The following is a 19,760-nucleotide window of genomic DNA, read 5'->3' as shown; positions in this document are numbered from 1 at the left end:
GTCGTGCCTATCTCAATGCCCTGGTGTGAGATTTAATCAGGTAATATATAGAAAGCACTCAGAACAGTGCCTGACACATAGTAAGTATTGTAAATGCGTCAGCTGTTATTATTATGAAGGGCTCACTCTGTGGCAGACACTCTTCTAAGTCCTCTAATGTATTCATTAACTCATCTAGCGACTAACTGTAAGTAGGAGTCATCATAATAGCTAATATTTACTGGCCACTGTGCTCAGTACTTCCAGGCATTGTCTCATGAGAAAAATCACACTGAGTGGTTAAGAACAATCTGGCCGGGCCCTCCCCACCAATAAGATGTGGGTTGAACCCAGGCCTGTCTGCAGAGGCTATACTTTTACCCATGACACTCTACTCCCTCATGCCCTCCTTCCCAGCCCCCCTTGGCTCTGAGCTACAATATTTTGAGAGCCGTGCTGGAAGGAAAGATTGAGAGAGAGAGAAGGAACTTAATTACTTCAGTCTGGACTGTATTTTAAAACTTACTTTTTAACAGTTTGGACCAAAGAGAAGTATGTTATTACGTGAAAATGTTAAGGTGACATTTACAGTAATTGCTTTCTATTTGCCAAAGTTCTATCAGTATTTTCCCAGCAGATAATCTTGTTTTCCTTCAAAATTTCCTATCTAATTCTATGGAGCCAATTTTTATTGGCAAAAATAATTTATATAATAAAGAATGAAGGGGGAAAAAAGTAAGAGAACTGGCTTGTAGGGGAAAAAAAGCAAATAGAATCATAGTGTCCTGTGAACAAGGCAGAGAGAGTCTGGAAGCATGGGGGGGTGGGCAGGATGAATATAAAAAGATTTTCAGCAAAACACTTGATAGGGGGAGCACGACTAACTTCTTTTTCTTTTATATGTTTATATTCAAATAGAAGAAGGCATGCAAGCAGTTAATCATTTACCAGGAGTAAGGACTCAGCATGGGGTCTGGGCAAGGATTTTGGAAAAGTTCAGGTTTGAAAATCTGAGAGTGAATTCTGCCAAGTGGACTTTAATAGGAGTTCATGTAATAATTGGCCTGGGAGTTTTAACCAAAAAAGTAGATGCTTTGAAGTGCTGGAAACAAAAAGAAAATCTCATGGCAGTTTTATTGGCTCATACGATCAGCAGCAGATGATAAATGACAAATAGGTCTAGGACCTTCTGCAGTCCGGCAAAGTCCTGAATTTTGCAAACAATTGAAAGTTCAGCCCAGCAGCCTGAACGATATAAATTGTCAAGTCACAGACACTTCTCACGAATTAGGAGGCTGAAGCTACTCCAAGTCTGAGATTGCTGGAGCTGGAAAGGATCTTCAGAGACTTCTACTAAGCCAGTTCATTTTGGACACAGGGGAACTGAGACCCAGATTTCCCAAGGGCACTTGGGATCCGGATCTGCTGCTCGTCCAACCCGTGTCCCTCCCATGCCACCTCCCATTCTTCTCCATCGTCCAACTTCCCAAGCCGCCCTGCCACTGCCCACCTTCCCTCTGCACGCCTGTCCTGCTCTGCAGAGACGCAGGAGGGAATTGCTGAGACTGTGTGTCCCCCTGGAATCCTGTGTGTTCCAGCCTTGATGTGCCTCGTACAGAGTTTAGTTCCCTAAAATTTCGAGGAGGGAACTCAGTACTCATTCCCAGGATATTTTCCCCTCAGCTGAGGAAGGGTTTCTTCATCCTGTTTTGTTTTTTTTTTTGTTTTTTTGTGTGACCTCCAGAGGTGATAGAACACTGAGCTAAAAATGTCAGTAGTTCAAATTCAAGAGCTCACCCAGGACTAGCATGGGAAGGACAAAGAACCATGGTCTCGAGCGATTTGAGCTGACTTCTTATCCAGATGGCAGCAGCCAGTTGCTGTTCAAGAAATAGCAACAAATACTACTGAGGACCTTCTGTACAGATTGTTCCCATAGCACTTGGCGCTTACATCCTTGATGGCATTTGACCTTTGTTCTCTAATGACTTGCTTATATTTCTGGGTCTCTCACCCACTGCAGCAGCTCCGGTGCCAGGCATAATAGGTACTCAGGAGAGGGGTTTTGTGCTGGGCTAGTCTGCAAGGGATACAAGCTTAGACCTTGCCTTCGAGGATCTGGGTCTGGGTGGAATAACATGAGCTCATCAGAATTTAAACATTAAAGGGCTTAAATATAAATTCAAGGATATGTAGAAGCAACTTCTGTAGAAGCTCATGATTAACAGCCAGTGTGTTCTCCACAGACCAACAGTTATCAGAATGTCCCGTACAGCCCTAGGTTTGAATAGAGACGCCTCAATGGATGATGGATCTTAGGCTGAAAGGTTCTTGACCAGCCATTCCCAAAGTGCATACACGTGTGTACACACACACACACACACACACACACACACACACACCAGTATAGAGTCTTTCTGTTGTTGCTGTTTGTACCTATTGGATTATTTGACTTCTATCATTCCACAAATATTTATTGAGTGCCTACTATATGCTAGCACACTTCTAGACTCTTCTAGACATAGCAACGAAAAAACACAAAAACTTCTGCCTCCGTGGAGCTTAGATCCTAGCAGGAGTGTTCCATTCAAGCTTCCTTCTGCAGATGGGTTACGTGACATGACAGTAAGGAAGTTGTTGCAAAAGGCACCTGAAAGAGATCCTAGGAATTCTAGGAAGATGCAGTGGCTAAGGCCTGAGGGAGTCACCAAAGCAGAAAAGGCCTTTCAGAGGAAGTGAGTTTGAACTGGATGTGAAGAAGAGTCACATGTGGACAAGCAGAGGCCCGGGCAGAGTGAGGGCCTTGTGGGCAGCGTGTTTGGGGGCCGGTGAGAAAACCTACTTGGGGAGATCAGTGGTCACAAGGAGGTGGGCAGTGAGACCCGAGGCTGGAGGTGCTCTGTCCAGGGTAGTGAGTCCTTTGGGAAGGTAGCGAACATTGTAATTGAGTGAAGCACAGGAATCCAACGTGCGCTATTAGGGGAATCTTTCAGAGAAAAAGTGTAAATAGATGAAGGGGATTCAGACCTCCAGGTATAAAATAAATGAGCCATTGGGGCTGTAATATACAATATAAAGAATACGGTCAATAAAACTGTAATCACTTTATATGGGGACACATGGTTACTAGACTTATCGTGGTGATCATTTCATAATGAACGCAAAAAAAAAAAGCCTTGTGCAACTTAGGAAAATCCCTCTGGCACCATCTGCGAGCCGCTCCAGGCTGTTCTTTGCGGGTCTCGGTCATGGGTCCTGTGTCTGTACTTAGAGTAGAGAGAACTGCTGCTTTGGTCTCTGATCAATAAACCACCTTGAGGCTGGAAGATGAGGGGACAGCTGCATCCTTGGTGTCACCTGGTGCATAGCTACTCTCTGCCCTGCAACTTAACATAACCCTTCTCCCCACAGCCTGCCTTCAAAGGCCTCACCTTCACTGACCTGCCTTTGTGCTTACAACTGAACATTATGCAAAGGCTGAGCGACGGGCGAGACCTGGTCAGCCTGGGCCAGGCAGCCCCTGACCTGCACGTGCTCAGCGAGGACCGGCTCTTATGGAAGAAGCTCTGCCAGTACCACTTCTCCGAGCGGCAGGTCAGTGCAGCCCAGTGGCCGTTCTTCCTTCTCTTCCTCTCTGCCCGCCGCCCTCAAGCTGCCTTGGCATCCTTCTTAAACCCACTCTCCAGGGCTCCCTGGTTTGACTAGAAAAAGTTCAAGGAGTTTCTAAATAATATCTGTGAGATTTTGTTTATGTGTTTCAATAGGAAAAAAAAAACCCACCTTATATTCTTAACCTAGTCCCATGTTACAACTTGCTCCAAAAAAAATTCATAAATTGGCACCAGTCCTTCTTTTCTCTAACAAAATAACTTACATTTTTATGAGATTTTACAGCTAAAGGACTTACTGATGTTATTTCATTTTGTGTTAATGACCCAGGGAAGGGTAGATATCGTTATGCCCACTTCAAACAGATGGAGAGACTAAGGCCACAAGTGGCTAAGTGGCACATCCAAATTAGTGGAGCGCTCTCTAGGTGGGGAAACTGGCCTTGGATTTGAATTTGGGCCTTCTGACACCAGCTCTAGGCCTCTTTCCCCTCCGCACACTGCCTCAGATTTTTTTTCCAACTTCTTTACATAGAAGTGTGAGCTCAACAAGTGCTGTTCATGAAACCACTAATATTTCGATATAAAATAGAGCCATTGTGCCAAGCAGTCACTGCATCTCCCTGGAAATAATCACTCAAGTTACAGCAAAGAAAAGATTGAAGTGGTTTATTGAGATGACCTAAACTTTCAAGACCATCCAAATGCAATTTAGTACAGGTCACCAGTCAGGCGTCATCGGCCACCTGTTTCTTTTAAAGACTGGTTAAAAGCTATTGTTTCCTTCACTAGGTAGAGCTCAGAAGCTACTTCTTTATATCTTTGCTACTTTTTCCCTAGCTGTTGCCAGGGTATAGATGAAAAAGGTGGAAAGGAGGCAGGAGCAGAACTTTTCAGAACTACTTTTATTTGTTTGATATTTAGATCCGCAAGCGATTAATTTTGTCAGATAAAGGACAGCTGGATTGGAAGAAGATGTATTTTAAACTTGTGCGCTGTTACCCACGGAAAGAGCAGTATGGAGACACCCTTCAGCTTTGCAGACACTGCCATATTCTTTCCTGGAAGGTATATGTCTTGGAGGTTGTTGCCACACATCCCCAGCCCAGCCCCTAAGAGCCAATGGCACTAGCACTGTGTCGCCAAATGCTTTCCTGCTCTTCACTGTTGTAGCCCCCAGCTGAAGGTGAAGGTAAAACTGATTCAGAAACTTTCAAAGACCTTTGTTTCCTTCACCCCCCTGTGTTTATTTTTTTCTGCAAGCCCCCCCAGACTCCCCCATCGCTCTGTGCACGCGTGCGTGTGAGCACACACACCCACACACGCAGCTCTTTAGTTTTTCCATAACACAGGGCATTCTTGACAGAGGAATGTTGTTTTGAGGTTGGGCAATGCCTTACTTAGGGTGCTACAAGCCAATGAGATGCCGCCGAGAATGCCCACCTAACCACGATGTTCCTTTCTAGGGCACCGATCACCCGTGCACAGCCAATAACCCAGAGAGCTGCTCCGTTTCACTTTCACCCCAGGACTTTATCAACTTGTTCAAGTTCTGAATCCCAGCACATGACAACACTTCAGAAGGGTCCCCCTGCTGACTGGATGGTTGGAAATACAGAGTTTGGACGCTTCATTTGTAAATAGTGTACATTTTAGACATTGGCTCAAAACTTCTGCGATAAGCCATTGAGAGGACGTTGGAGGGGAGAGACGCAGTTGCTGGCTGGGAATTTAAGCATATGGACTTCTCATTAGAATTGGTATGGAAAAGCAGAAATACTGTAAATAAACTATTTTTCCTAATGATTTGCCAGCAAGACTATGAGGCAGGAATTCTATTTCATCGGTGAAAATGGAATTCTCTTGACGTTCACTGAGACTCCTTTATAGTTCCCTAGAGATGTGGGAGAAAGGGGCAAAACTCAAATACAAGATAGAATGCTCTCTGTTTACAATGTGAAAATGTGTTGGAAAAAAAAAAAAAGAAGAAAAACTACATATGAGAAATCCCTGGGCTTTGGGTTTTGATCTGGAGTTTGTTTTGAAAAGGCAAAGGAAGCACCACTCATCTTAAACCCGCATGGGTATAGGGCCTTATCTTCTGAAGATACCACACAATAGTCTACCTCGGAAAGCTACAATACTCGCTCGGACAAAGCGCGTGGTCCAGTAGGCAGTCTCTGTTTTTCTTGTTTCTTCATCATATAAAAAGTGATTTAAAACAGGAAGAGATATTGGAGGCAATCCTCATCATGCTTCAGGCTTCCTTTTTAGACGAATGGGACACTCTTTGGGGTTGCCTCTTTTCTAGAACAACCCCAAAGCATCTATGCCTTTTTTCCTTCCATGTTGTAGCTCATTCGGGACAACATCATAAGGCCAATTAAAAACAGTTCAAGAGGAAATCCTGCCACAGAAAAGATGGAATTAGTCACCCAATAGCTGTGAAGACTTTCTTATTCCTGTTTAACTTCTTGGCTTGTCTGGGCTTCCTGGTGTATCTTCACGGATAAGCCTCTCCCTGGGGACTGTTTGGAGCCAGAGTACTGATAAAGGCTTGTAAACCAGGTTTTTACATATCAGCTGCTGTTCCTCTTGGTGGGTGATAGTTGAGGAGTTTTCTTTACATGCAACACCAAAATTTAGTCAACCTGAGGTAGGGCTTCTTGTAAGGATGATAAAGTAAAGCCTGGCGTTCCAGCCAGATAGGGAGCAGAGGTACCATGAGTTCATCCTTAACTTGCTCCAAACCCCAGGGGAACTTGCTAGGCCAATACCAGCAGGTAACTATGTGGGAGAAGGAAATCTCAGGACTTACGGAGTCAATATTCCTGGGAGGGAATGGGGGATGTTTTTGTTTTTTACTTTTTATAGAACTTTGCTTTTCTACAACAATGTACATATTTCTGCGATTGTATTTGCTTTCCTTTTTTTTTTCTTTTTTAGTAAGTAAAGTGGCCACCCAGCATGACCTTGGCACATAAGTGAAGCAGAAATAGGAACTTGGTTCACATTTACGTTGAGGAGCAGTGTATTCTTAGGGGTTGAATCTGGGGTGACCTGAAATGGGGAGAGATGGTTAAGAATGTACAGAGACAAGCCAAGGGACCAACTAGTGATGTAGGACCCCTTCACGCCCTTCCCTCAAAGCACAACCCAAGTACCAGCATCCAGAAGGGAACTCGACCACTAGTTGATGTTCCTCACTTTGCAAGGTCTGTGCCTACACCAGGATTTCTTAATATCTTTTTTCATCACCACCCCCCTGAACAAGAAAAAAGTAAGTTGTTTATTTCAACTCTGAGCAAAAGTAAATACTGAAGAATAAGATCTTGTTGGGTAAGGTTGAGCTTTGGAGGGCCACAAACTACTGTAACACCTCTTCTCCCCCCGAGTCAAGGTCACACTGAGAATGCAGGGTCCAGACCATGGAATAAAAAGCTCTGTCTTCCATAATTCAGGCAGGTTCTCGCAAAGGTCTCAGCTTCCTTAAAGATGTGAGTGGAGCTGGGGCTGTCGTTGCTGTGAGGGCTCTGGAACCGTTGACTCTGGCATTTTTTGGCGTTCATGGCCTTCCACATCTTCCCCCCAACTCATGACCTCCACCCCTCCACGCTGAAGGAGCAGACGGAGACTCCTCGGCACCTTCAGGTTTGCAGTCCCAGAAATGTTGCCTGCTTTGGCTGTCAGCACGAAACTGGCGAACCAGTGTCACTTGGACTGTCCGTGGTGCTCATGACCGCATAGCATGCCCCAGGCAGCAGAAGCATCTGTGCAGAACGACCCTACCACAAGGGACAGGCTTAACGGTTTTCTGAAATGTCTACCAGATGGTGACTCGGGGCTCTCCCCATCTCCTCTGGCATAATTGGAGGTGGTGTGTGACAGAGTCAAGGAAAATTTTTAAGGAAAAGAAAAGAAGAAACCAACATTTGTGGTTCCCTTTCATTGGAAGAGGAGAATGAGGAAGGAAATGGCAGGTGGAGAGGGAGAGGGGAAGGAATAGAAGTGGCGTGTCTTTGATGCTGTGGTTTGTGGGAGGGCAGTGGGGAAAAAGAGCACAGCAGGTGTGAGCACCTGTGTTGGTGCCACTGGGTGGCTGTGAAGCATGGCCAGAGCCTCACGTATAAGTAAAGCGAGTTAAAAAGAAAATGCTTGTTCCCTGGGCACTAATTGTCTATAGAATTTCTATTGGCAAACCCTCCCAGGACAAAGTGACCTAAAAAACAAAAACAAAGAATCTCTGTCTCAGAACCGCTGTTCTAAAAGCCAGAAGGGACATGACAATGGAAAGTGCTGGAAGAGACAGAATGCTCTACTGTCTTTGCTGTACCTACCTACCCCCACCCCAACTCTGTAAAGGAGAATTTAAAATTGATGTCAAACATGAAAGTAGCCTGGACTTCCAGAGAAGGAAAGAGTTTTGTCCAGGACAGTGGAAGCCGAGCCACAGGGGTGTTATGCTTTGGTTCAACACACAGGTTTCCGAGCAACGATCCTAGAGTCCTGAGAAGAAGGCACAGCATTTGAGGAAAGGAGAATATGCGAAGCTTAGGAGGGCTCAACTTATAACAAGATCCAGACATTTTAAACTAGATGGTGTTATTACTCAATGCTGTTACTTTTAGTGGATGGACCAGTCACGTGGGAGGATTGTAGCAGAAACTACAATGTGAAAACATCCCCAGTTTTGAGATCAAAAGGGTCAGCTGTAAGATGACCTATGTTTAGTGATGATCCATTTTATATTGAAGTGGCTCAGAGGAGATATTGATATTTTAGATGGGCTGCAAAACTGTCATGGCAAGAACAGGCTTTACTTGGCAATGGTGAAGGAAGGTAATGAGTGTGTATTGCCTTATTGCCACAGTTCTCTCTTCATAAACTGTTTGGGAGCTTGCAATTAACAGAGGTTCCTTGTTTCCGTTGTTTTTATACAGGAGAAGAGAAAGAGCTTGGAATTTCATTTGTCTAAGCAAGTGGTGTGATTTACAAGAAGTTCAGTCATTTCAAAAGTATATCATTCTTAGTGTTCAATACAATGTTTATCATAAAATAGGCACCTGAGTTTATATATTCCTGCCAGGCTGAAGGGCAATTATGTCTTGCTATGCAAACACGCTATTTTACGTGTGAATTTTTTTAACTGTAATAATTTTATGTGTGAATTTTTTTTAAACTAAACTCTATCATCATTTTCTATGTTGACATCTGTTGTTTTTCGTGTTTTTTTGTTTTAATCTGTCTCCAACTCTCCGAGTCTGTGAACCATCCTCTGACTGGATGCTGGCCTAAAATCCTATTAGTGTTTAAACAGACCTCAGAAACACCCTCAACCTCTAGGCAATCGCAGAGATGGGGCTCTTTGATATATCTCTGGCCCCTGATGTCTTCAACAAACAAGATCGTAATTCCTTTAAACTCAGTGTTTTCTGTAGATGCTTTCTTCTCCGTTTTGTTAAGGAGAGTCAAGCCTCGTGGTTTTCCAAAGGAAGGAAACTCCTCCCCCAGACTTGAGCGCTGGGAGGGACGTTAGAAACGCTGGAGTCTGGCATTCCTTCTGCCTTTCAAAATGAGGTAGTGGGTCCAGAATATTCAGGTGACATGCCTCAACCCACCTGGCGCTCAGCAGTGGACCTGAGCGTAAACTTGGGACTTTCTGAGGCCTTGACTTTGTAACCCCTGCCCCAGCACCTTTTGTTGTGGCTGGACACACGTGACACCTAAGCTGATTCTTCTCAAGACGTTCGCTGTGGAAGGCACGTTCGTGTCCAGTGTTCGGTGTCCGGCCGTTAACTGTTAAAGACATTTTAAGTCCCTGATTCTTCCTGGAGAAGTTAAGGGGTTGCTTAACATTGTTACTGACTCTGACTCTGCTGTGAGTACGGCATACTAGTGAGTACAACCTGCTTGCCACAAAGTAAGCAGCATATTTTGACAAGTTTATTTTTCCCTGGATAATTAGATTTTAATTATAAAGGTGGCCCCTGAGACACATAATGGCTGAGCAGCTGGCTTGCTTTCTAGAAACTGAGGTTCTGATGGTAACCAAGCAGGTATTTCCTCTCCCCTTAGACTAAAAGGTACATTTGATCCATCCCTTCCATCTCCCTGGTACCTGCTGTGAGATCCAATAAGCTTCCACCCAGTGGAAGATCACTCTCTGCTAAACCTCACAAGCAAAGGGGGGTTGTTCCATGAGGCAGCAAGGAGCAAGGGACCACGATATTCATGACTTTGTCTGCTAGACATTTTTCAAAGTGTCCTTGAACTCAGCAAACAAAGCTTTCTGAGAGATCTCTCAAAACTCAGGCCCTGCTCCGTCTGGCCAAAAATGGATGGCTGCTTCAAAACTCTGAACTTCTTGAAACTCCATCTGCTACAACATTACTTCTGGAGTTTGAACATGACTTCTTCTGTCTCTGAGTATAGAAATGTTTGTTTAATTAATGATACACAAGTCTGTTAAACAGAAGGCTCCAACAGTGCTCTACACTTGAGAACACTTGGCGCCATCTTTATCCTACCAAGTGCCAATCACCCTAGCCAGAGGGGGTGTCTATTAAAGTCCATATCCTAAGCTTTAGAAGCTTTAAAGTACTTTTTTAATTAAAAATACAATAGGGGATTGAACATTTTAACTAAAAGTTTAAGGTTAGACCAATTACATGCAAAGATGTTTATTTAATATTGTGTGAGCTGAGTCTTTCTGTATAAATTATTTGCACTCTTTTCTTGCATGATGAACTGATTTCTTTTTTTATAGTTGTTTGTACCAGACGGTGGCGTATTTTTGTAAAAATTTTTTGACACTGAATTGCAATAAATGTTTTTCCAACAACACACACTGGTGCATTTTTGGTGCATGTCAATTCAAGTTGGTTTTTTAATCGAACTGAGTATGTTTATCTTTTGCTGAGTGAAAGTTATATTCCTTCTCCCAGAAACTTATCATCGTTGTAAAATTTTCTAGGAATACATAGAAAACTAAGCTTGCTGCTGAGTACCAACCTGAATCAGAAATACAGTATTATGCTCAAATGGGGTATTTCCACTTACTATTCATATAATAGAATGCTTTGGGAATAATGAACTTTAAAGTCAGTATTAATTTACTCATCAACAGACATTTATTGAACAGCTACTATATGCTACACTGTGCAAGGCACTGGGTATAGGATGGTGAACAAGACAGACGGGGTCTCTATCCTAATGGAATTTAGATTCTAGTGGGAAAGAAAAAAACAAGTAGGGGATGAATTTAATTTGTAATAAGTGCTATGAAGGGAACAAACAAGGGACTGAGATGCAGAATAACAAGGTGGTTTGGGGGTAGGGGGAGCTCTCTGAGGAAGTGATGTTGAAAGGTGAGAAGGAGCCAGCCTCAGAAGATGAGGGCACGAGCATGCCAGAAAGAGGAAACGGCTTGTGCAAGGTTCAGATCATGGTCCTGTCACTTACCTGCAGTGTAACTTTTGTCACCTTACTTAGCACCCTTCTCTGTGTCCGTTTCCTCGACTCTGTTGATAATCTATTGCTGTGGCTGTGAGTGTTAAGTGAGCTAATACATGTAAAGTGCTAGGAGCCAGGCACATAAAATGTGAGCTCGGTAAATGTTAATAATTATGATTTCCTGAGCAGCAAGAGAATCGGGTTAGGAATTGCACTGCATTCCTAGTTGGGTATAATATGCTCAAGTGACTAACCCATGGAGGACAAACTTCCCCAACACATTTACTCTGGAACCTGCCCTGATCCTGCCACTAACTCTCCATCAGAAAATGACATAAAAGGCACCTGAGGATAATTAGAGATTTTTTTTTTTAACTCCCAACAGGATCACAAAATCTCACCATTCCCTACACATCCCGTGCATTCTTTGCGCAGGCCGTTCCACCTCCCTAGAACGCTTTTCCCAGCCCCTCTATCTGATAAGCATCTATTGCTCCTCAGGACCACCTCCTGGCTGAAGCTCCCTCCAACTGAGAAAATCTCATCTTCTGTATCACTTTTTTGCATATGGACTTTGTTACACTGTAATCTTATTTGTACCTAGCACAATGCCTGGGCTGAATCAATGAATAAACCCACACACAGATTCATAAAATGCTTTTGAAAGTCTCAGGACCACAAACTTACCCTGGACTAGAATAAGAATCAGCCTGAGCTTACATGCATACAACTATTTATAGTGTCTTGGTTAAAAATTAATGGTAGTTGAAAAAGTAACAAATGTGGAAACCTCGTGTTCATTAAAGTTTCTTTTAAGTTCAACTAAACCTTTACAAGTCTAGTAAATTTTCATACGAAATAAGAGGGTCTTTTATTACTGTTTGATAAACTCACATTGGACAGACTAAACAAGTCCCTTTTACGAACAATAAAAGTTCCTTTAAACGTTTTAAAGCTGCAATTATAACTCTAATGCATTTGCTTTTTTAAAAAATAAGCACTTCAAATACCTGCTCAAAGAAGCTTCAACCCTAATAAGCAAAACATTCCCAAGTAAATTAATAACTTATAAATTTAGTAAACATAAATATATCTCAAATTCTGTAAAAAGAATCTAAGATTGTTAATGTTAGTGAAATTTTTATACCTTTCCATTAAAAATCATATCTTAGGGGCTTCCCTGGTGGCGCAGTGGTTGAGAGTCCGCCTGCCGATGCAGGGGACGTGGGTTCGTGCCCCGGTACGGGAGGATCCCACATGCCGCGGAGCCACTGGGCCCGTGAGCCATGGCCGCTGAGCCTGTGCGTCCGGAGCCTGTGCTCCGCAACAGGAGAGGCCACAACAGTGAGAGGTCCGCGTACCACCAAAAAAAAAAAAAAAGAATCATATCTTACACTAATACCTTATTTTAAAATGGAAATCATAAGGCTGCTATGGTGGGCAGAATAATGGTTCCCCAAAGAGACAAGGAATGATATTGAAGTCTATAATGTGGAAAAGGCAAGGAAACCATCAACCCCTAGAGCCTACAGAAGGGAACCTTGCCCTGCTGACACCTTGACCTTGGCCCAGTGAGACCTGTGCCAGACTTCTGACCTTCTAATGAATTTGTATTAAGCCACTAAATTTGTGGTAACTTGTTACAGCCATACAGGAAGCCAGGACAGTGCATCAGACAGACACTCTAGCTCTGCCCCTTCAGACAAATTCCCTCTGATCCTTCTGCTGCATGTCCCCCATCCCACGCTGAGTGACGATCTGTCTGCAAATAAAAGCCACAGCCTAAATCAGCAGCAAGTTATCTTGGCCGCCCTGATACGCGGACCTGCAAAAACTGGACAGGAGGGCTCTGCCTGTCAGGGACAGGTGTAAAGTTGCCTCCCTCCTGTTCTATATGGGCTTCATTGAGGCTGACGCCAATCATGTTTGTACCCAAGAAGCATCACAGAGAATCGGCATTTCAAATTCTCGCCAATGTTTAAGGCATGTTTATGAAGCAGCAATGTCCTGGGCACCAGAACAGCCATTCAGAAGTGTGAACTCAGCACTTGCTCTCAGATAACTTTATCGACCTGGTCCCCAGGCGGGCAAGAGAGTGGACGTCAACCACAACATACGATCCAAAGTTCCGAGTGCCCTAGTGAGGGACAAAGTACCAGAGGAATTCAGAGAGGAAGAACTGAGTTCATGCTTCTGAGAAAGAGAACAGTGCAGCATCAGACACAAGCCTACTATATGCTCTTCCTGAATCAGTATGAACAGGGGCTACTCCTTTGAAATCTGGGAGCCAGGGACTGTGGCTTAAGAACCAGAGACAAGACTTACCACCCAAGCCCATTTGGTGGTTTCAAATGGTTTCTTGAAAACAAAACACAAAACACTGAAGTTTGGGCAGATTTCCCTTTTGGAGAGAACTAAAGCTCTGTATCCCCTATGGTCCCAGTGCCTGAGCCTCACCAGTGTTCTAGAAAACTAACAGAAGCCCAAATGAACCCCAGATCTCTTCAAGGAGCCCTGTAGTGGAAATTTTATGTGTCAACCTGGCAAGGCCATGGTGCTCATTTGTTTGGTCAAACACCAATCTAGATATTGCTGTGAAGGTAATTTTTAGATGTGATTAACATTTTTTTTTTTTTTTTGCAGTACGCGGGCCTCTCACTGTTGTGGCCTCTCCCGTTGCGGAGCACAGGCTCCTGACGCGCAGGCTCAGTGGCCATGGCTCACGGGCCCAGCCGCTCCGCGGCATGTGGGATCCTCCCGGACCGGGGCACGAACCCGTGTCCCCTGCATCGGCAGGTGGACTCTCAACCACTGCGCCACCAGGGAAGCCCATGATTAACATTTAAATCAGTAGACCCTGAGTAAAGAAAATCACCCTCCACCATGTGGATGGGCCTCATCCAATCAGTTGAAGGCCTCAAGAGGAAAAGCCTACACGTGCCCCCCCTATGCCCCCAAGGAAGGAATCCTGCCTCCAGACTCGAAACTGCAGCATCAGCTCTTCTCTCCGTCTCCAGCCTGCCGGCCTGCCCTGCATATTGTGGACTTGCCAACGCCACCACGATTGCATGAGCCAATTCCTTAAAATAAATAAATTCTATAGATAGACAGATTCTAAAGAACAAAATATTTTATTTTAAAGAATAAAATCTATCTCTATGTTAGGGGAAACACTGACCAAAGCCGCCCGCCCTGGCCAGGCAAGATAGTAGCCACTTGCATGAGTCATCTTACAACAGGAGATCCTGGTAAGGAACGCAGAACTAACAAGCTACCATCAACGGGAAGAATTCGGGAAAGGTCTCAAGGAGAGAGGAGACACCAGTCCACATGTCCTCCCAACCTCCCAGAATCCTCCTCGTGGAATCCATCTTGGCTGAGTGATGCAAGCGCCACCAGGAAGGACCCTGAGTCAGAATGACTGGCCACAGACAACCTGGAAACTAACCCCATTCCCCTAAAACCCGAGACTGCGAGCCACGTGGCAGAGCAGTCCTCCTGGGTTCCCTTACCCTCCTGCTCTCCACCCGGGCGCCCCTTCCCAATACAGTCTCTTGCTTTGTCAGCACGTGTGTCTCCTCAGACAATTCATTTCCTAGTGTCAGACAAGAGCCCCCTCTCGGGGCCTGGAAGGGGTCCCTTTCCTGCAACATCTATATATCTATATCTGGGGGAGGGGGGTACTATATATATCTTTACAGAGATGGAGAGAGAGAGAGAGAGAGAGAGACATCCTATTGGTTCTACGCCTCTGGAGAACCCTGACTAATAAATACAAGCTCCTAGAAAGAGAACAAAGGCAAGGAAAGTCTAGAGGAAGGCTTCAGAGGGCAAGGGAGAAAAACCAGAGGGAGAGCGGAATCTAGTGGCTACAAGAGGCAGTTAGCCAGCTACCACATCCTGAGAAATAACATTTGGCAGGTGCCAAAGAGTGCAAGGAAACAGTCACTCTTAACCCACATAAGAGTACTTGAGTGACTCCCCTTTCTTTGTACTTTTTAAACTTGTATTCAATTGTTTTAATTTTACTTTGCAATTTCATTTTTTCTTAATTTCAAAATTACTCCAAGGAGCCCCTACTTCCTTCAGAGAGGCAGCAAGGCATAGTGAGCAAAGAATCTGAAGCCAACCTGCCTGAGTTTGAATCCTGCCCTGCCTCTTCCTGCTGTACTGGGCACTGTACTAAACCTTGACCTGCCTCAGTCCCCTTATCTGTAAAATGGGGATAATGACAGTACCTACATCACGGAATTGTTGTGAGGAGTAATTGAGTTGCAGCATTTTTTTTTTTTTTTATTGGCGATACGCGGACCTCTCACTGTTGTGGCCTCTCCCGTTGCGGAGCACAGGCTCCAGACACGCAGGCTCAGCGGCCACGGCTCATGAGCCCAGCCGCTCCGCGGCATGTGGGATCCTCCCGGACCGGGGCACGAATCCGTGTCCCTTGTATCGGCAAGCGGACTCTCAACCACTGCACCACCAGGGAAGCCCCTGAGTTGCTGCATTTTACATGATTAATAACTTTTGTGTGGTTAGAGCAGTGCTTAACACATAATAAGCTTTACATAAACATTTGTTATTATTATTCACAAGCCCACTATCTTTTTTTTTTCTTTTTGCATTATGTGCTCTAGGCAGAAAAACCATGTAGCCTTCACTGCCTCTAAAGAGAAACATAATAACTAAATCAATGACCCCCACAATTCTAGCCTTTGCTTATTGTTTAAAACCAGTGGTCTCCAACCATCCCATCAATAAACATTTTTTAAGCATAAACCCAATATATATGTATTTACTTATCTATCTATGAAGTATTGGCAGGCACTACTATGATTAACTAATACTTCGAAGCATAATGCACACATAGGACAGTCATCATTAGTAATAATGGACATAAATCGATATTTCAAATAGTTGTGATCATTATGAACTTTCTGGCCAATTTTCAGTCAGATCTCATTAGCTTATCGTTAAGCTGATGCAGCCAGTGAAGAGCCATATTAGTGCTCACATTTTTCTGTTCCTTTGCATCTGCAATAGTAGTATCGTCATTCTGCTGTTTCTTTGCGAGAAACTAGGAAACTTCTTAAAGCATTTGTCCATTTTGTGAGGTTTTGTTTATTTAAAACTAGATACTGTAATCCATAAGTCCATTTAATCAGGCATACAGAAGTTACAATATGTCACAGTACACTGAAAACAAACGATCAACTTTGGGTACCACTGGCCTCCGCTCCCCACTGAGGCCAAGGTGCCTTGGGTACTGACTGACATCTGATGGATGGACAGAAAGGACCACTGTCAATCCAGACATTAAACGTTTGTAAAGCTTTTGTGCTGGTTGTTCTCTGCTTGTCCCCGAAGATCCATTCTCCACTTCTCTGCCTAGCTCAGCGCCCTAGAAGGCTGACCACAAATGGCTGCGTCCCCCAGACTCTCTTGCCAGTTGGCATCTGGTTGGGTTTGTCCAATGGGAGGTGCTGACAGAGACCAGAGCAGAAAGAGAAAGAGTTCAGGGTCCTTCTTGCCTGCTCTCTCCTGACTGGCCCCTGGTCTCTGGCAGAAGCTGCAGCCCTCCTCCACATAAACACTCCTTACGGCTCCAGCCATCACGAGGCTCCTCCCCCAATCTGGGAGAAGTAATTTTCCTTGTTGCTCATCTCTGGGGGCCTCAGCATCTTTTGTGTTCCCTTAACCCCTCCCACACCTGTCTGAGTAGTCCCTTCAATGGAACTACACAAGATTATTTCCTGCCAGAAGCCTCATAGATGATTTCTTTACTTCTTACTCTTTAATAGAGAGATCAATGAAAGTTTTTTTTTCCTTCCAGCACCTCACTTTGGAGACGACTGGTTTAAAGAGCTATTCTGATGATTGAGCCAAATCACTTTTCCTGACCAGTGTGAATGGAAGCCTTAGATTCCCATCACTCTTTGCTCAAGCCAACAAATGCAGGCTGAAAAGAGGTGGGCTCACAAGATGAGCCCTGGACAGCCGGTCAGCAGACTCAGCTTCTACTCAGGGCTGTCACAGCAGGGCTGAACCTCAGGGAAGTCACTTCTGTTCTCTGACTCAGTTTCCTCATCTTTAACAGGCAGGTGGGTTGGATTAGCTAGTCTCTAGGTCCCTTTTAGCTCATATAGCCTTTTGTGATTTTAGGAAATCATATAATAGTTCAGAGGAAACTATGTTATTTTGTCTTTTTGTTTTATTTCTTGTTTTTTTTTCTTCAACACTCTCTCCAACCCCTCCCAACTCCCACATACACTCTCCATCAGTTAGAATTTTTCTTGGGGGAAAGTCCTTTAAATTTTATAAACTCCAAGGTAATAAGAAATAAAGGAAGCCCAGATGCAACATCAATAATAAATTGAATCCTACTCTTTCCCAAATGCTTTCAAATACATTTTTAACTGCCATAGCAACCCTGTAAGGTAGATACAAGTATTATCATCACTTTACAAATGTGGAAACTGGGGATGCTCAGAGAAATTATATGATGTGTTCAGTATCACACAGTGCGGCAGGCTGGAGCTGGCTCATGACAGCTGAGCTGAATGGATTCATCTTTTTCCAACCTCACATTCAGTGGCATGTTGGTAACTTAAAATCAGCCATAGTGGGGATATTTATACCTCAGAAATCAGCAAGAGCTACAAATCAGAGCTTTTTCTTTTTTTGAGAGAGAGCTGATTTTTAAACATTTACTATCACACACTCTCGACACACAGTTACTAAACCACAGAGGTAGGTTTTAAGCTCAGATCTGATCCTAAACCTGGTGCCCTTTTATGACTCTACAGCTGTCTTTCCCACACAGCAGCTAGTACGATATCTTGTGAAGAGTCTTTGTGAAAAACTTATTTCCTGCACCAGGTGCCCCGGGGTCTCCAGGCCAAACCCTCATTAGCCTTGCCATCCAAATGGTCTTTCTTTTAGAGGAAGACTTGCCAGCAAATAACTGAAAGACTTCTTGGCTTGTGTTCATAGCCCTGCCCCTAGTAGACGGGAAGAGATTATATCCAGAGCACAGCCCTGCATCTGTTTCCCTCCTATGTACAAACACAGCCCCCTCTTCCCCTCTCCCAGTTAGGATGCGCCCCTCTATCTAGGTCGGGCATTTCACAACTCTGAAGTGCTTCGACATGAGTGCAATTTTTTTTTGAACTATAATTGATTTACAATATTGTGTTAGTTTCAGGTGTACAGCAAAGTGATTCAGTTATGCATATAAATATATATATATATATATTCTTTTTCAGGTTCTTTTCTATTATAGGTTATTACAAGATATTGAATATATAGTTCCCTGTGCTGTACAGTAAATCCTTGTGGTTTATCTATTTTATGTATAATGGTGTGCATCTGTTAATCCCATACTCCTAATTTATACTTCCCCACTGCTTCTTCTTTGGTACCCATAAGCTTATTTTCTATGCCTGTGAGTCTGTTTCTGTTTTGTAAATAAGTTCAGTTGTATTATCAAAAGTGATATTATATGATATTTGTCTTTCTCTTTCTGACTTACTTCACTTAGTATGATAATCTCTAGGTCCATCCATGTTGCTGCAAATGGCATTATTTCATTATTTTTTGTGCCTAATTAATATAATTTTAACTTGAAAAAAACAGAGACGGGAGAAACCCTGAATTCAGGCAACCCTAAAAGCACAAACTTCATAGATTTAAGGACAATAAACATAACAGAGATCTCAAGATGTGATCTGGTCCCACTTCTACCACCTTCCTAAGGCGTATCCCCCCATTTACAGATGAGACAACTAAGGGTTAGAAATGCTAATCATCTGCTGAAAACAGGACCCTACTCTGTAATTTGCTAATTATAATAACAGGATGTTGAGTATCTCTTGTCCCAGAACTTTGTTGTGGGTTTTTTTTCCCCATTATGAGTTAATTTTAACTAGTTTAACTATCACAGGTTACCTCACTTCCTAGTTCAGGGGACAACTGTTTTTTTCAAGTACTTCTCACAGGGGCCACATTCCTTAACTCAAAGAGCAGTTGCCTGGGCATATAACTGAGAAAAAAACTCTAGTCACTTTTTAATTTCTGAACACAGTTCACAGAGTCATAGGTACAGGTGTGAAGGGACAGACATTAAAGAAACACATTAAACTTTGTGGTCTATTTCACAGAATCACTAATGACATAAAGTTTTGTGTCTCCTATATTATCCCTGGAAGATTTTTTTTAAGTTGGAAATGCCCCTACTTTTGTTTTGGTTTTTTCCCAGCTTTTTTGAGATATAATTAACATATAACATCATGTAAGGTTAAGGTAAAACAACATGATGAATTGATACACACATATATTGCTAAATGATACCACAATTAAGTTAATCATCTCACTTAATTACCATTTTTTGGTGTCTGTGGTGAAAACATTTAAGATCTACTCTCCGAGCAACTTTCAAGTATATAATACATTGTTAACTAGAGTCACGAGGCTGTAATTAGATCCCCAGAACTTATTCATCTTATAACTGAAAGTTTGTACCCTTTGACCAACAGCTCCCCATTTCCTCCACCTCCCAGCCCCTGTCTGTTTCTATGAGTTTGGCTTTTTTAGATTCCACATAAGTGAGATCATAGAGCATTTGTCTTTCGCTGTCTACTTATTTTACTTAGCATAATGCCCTCAAGGTCCATCCATGTTGTCACCAATGGCAAGATTTCCTTCTTTTTCGTGGCTGAATAATAT

General features: G+C 43.4%; 2 protein-coding genes across 3 annotated transcripts in view; one reads left to right on the top strand and one right to left on the bottom strand.

Moving 5' to 3' along the window:
• The window catches only part of FBXO32 (F-box protein 32), a 34,266-nt gene extending 23,836 nt beyond the window's left edge, over positions 1-10,430 (top strand). Inside the window, exons 7-9 of the mRNA XM_004265339.4 lie at positions 3,391-3,573; positions 4,512-4,655; positions 5,054-10,430. Of these exons, the coding sequence (XP_004265387.1) occupies positions 3,391-3,573; positions 4,512-4,655; positions 5,054-5,143 (417 nt within the window). The 3' untranslated portion in view covers positions 5,144-10,430. The remainder of the gene's footprint in view (positions 1-3,390; positions 3,574-4,511; positions 4,656-5,053) is intronic.
• The window catches only part of NTAQ1 (N-terminal glutamine amidase 1), a 189,694-nt gene that overhangs the window by 119,381 nt on the left and 50,553 nt on the right, over positions 1-19,760 (bottom strand). The window lies entirely within an intron of this gene.

The sequence above is a fragment of the Orcinus orca genome, chromosome 17, assembly GCF_937001465.1.
Source record: "Orcinus orca chromosome 17, mOrcOrc1.1, whole genome shotgun sequence".
Lineage (NCBI taxonomy): Eukaryota > Metazoa > Chordata > Mammalia > Artiodactyla > Delphinidae > Orcinus > Orcinus orca.
Note: the sequence above shows the minus strand (reverse complement) of the source record. Positions and strands in the feature narration are given on the sequence as shown.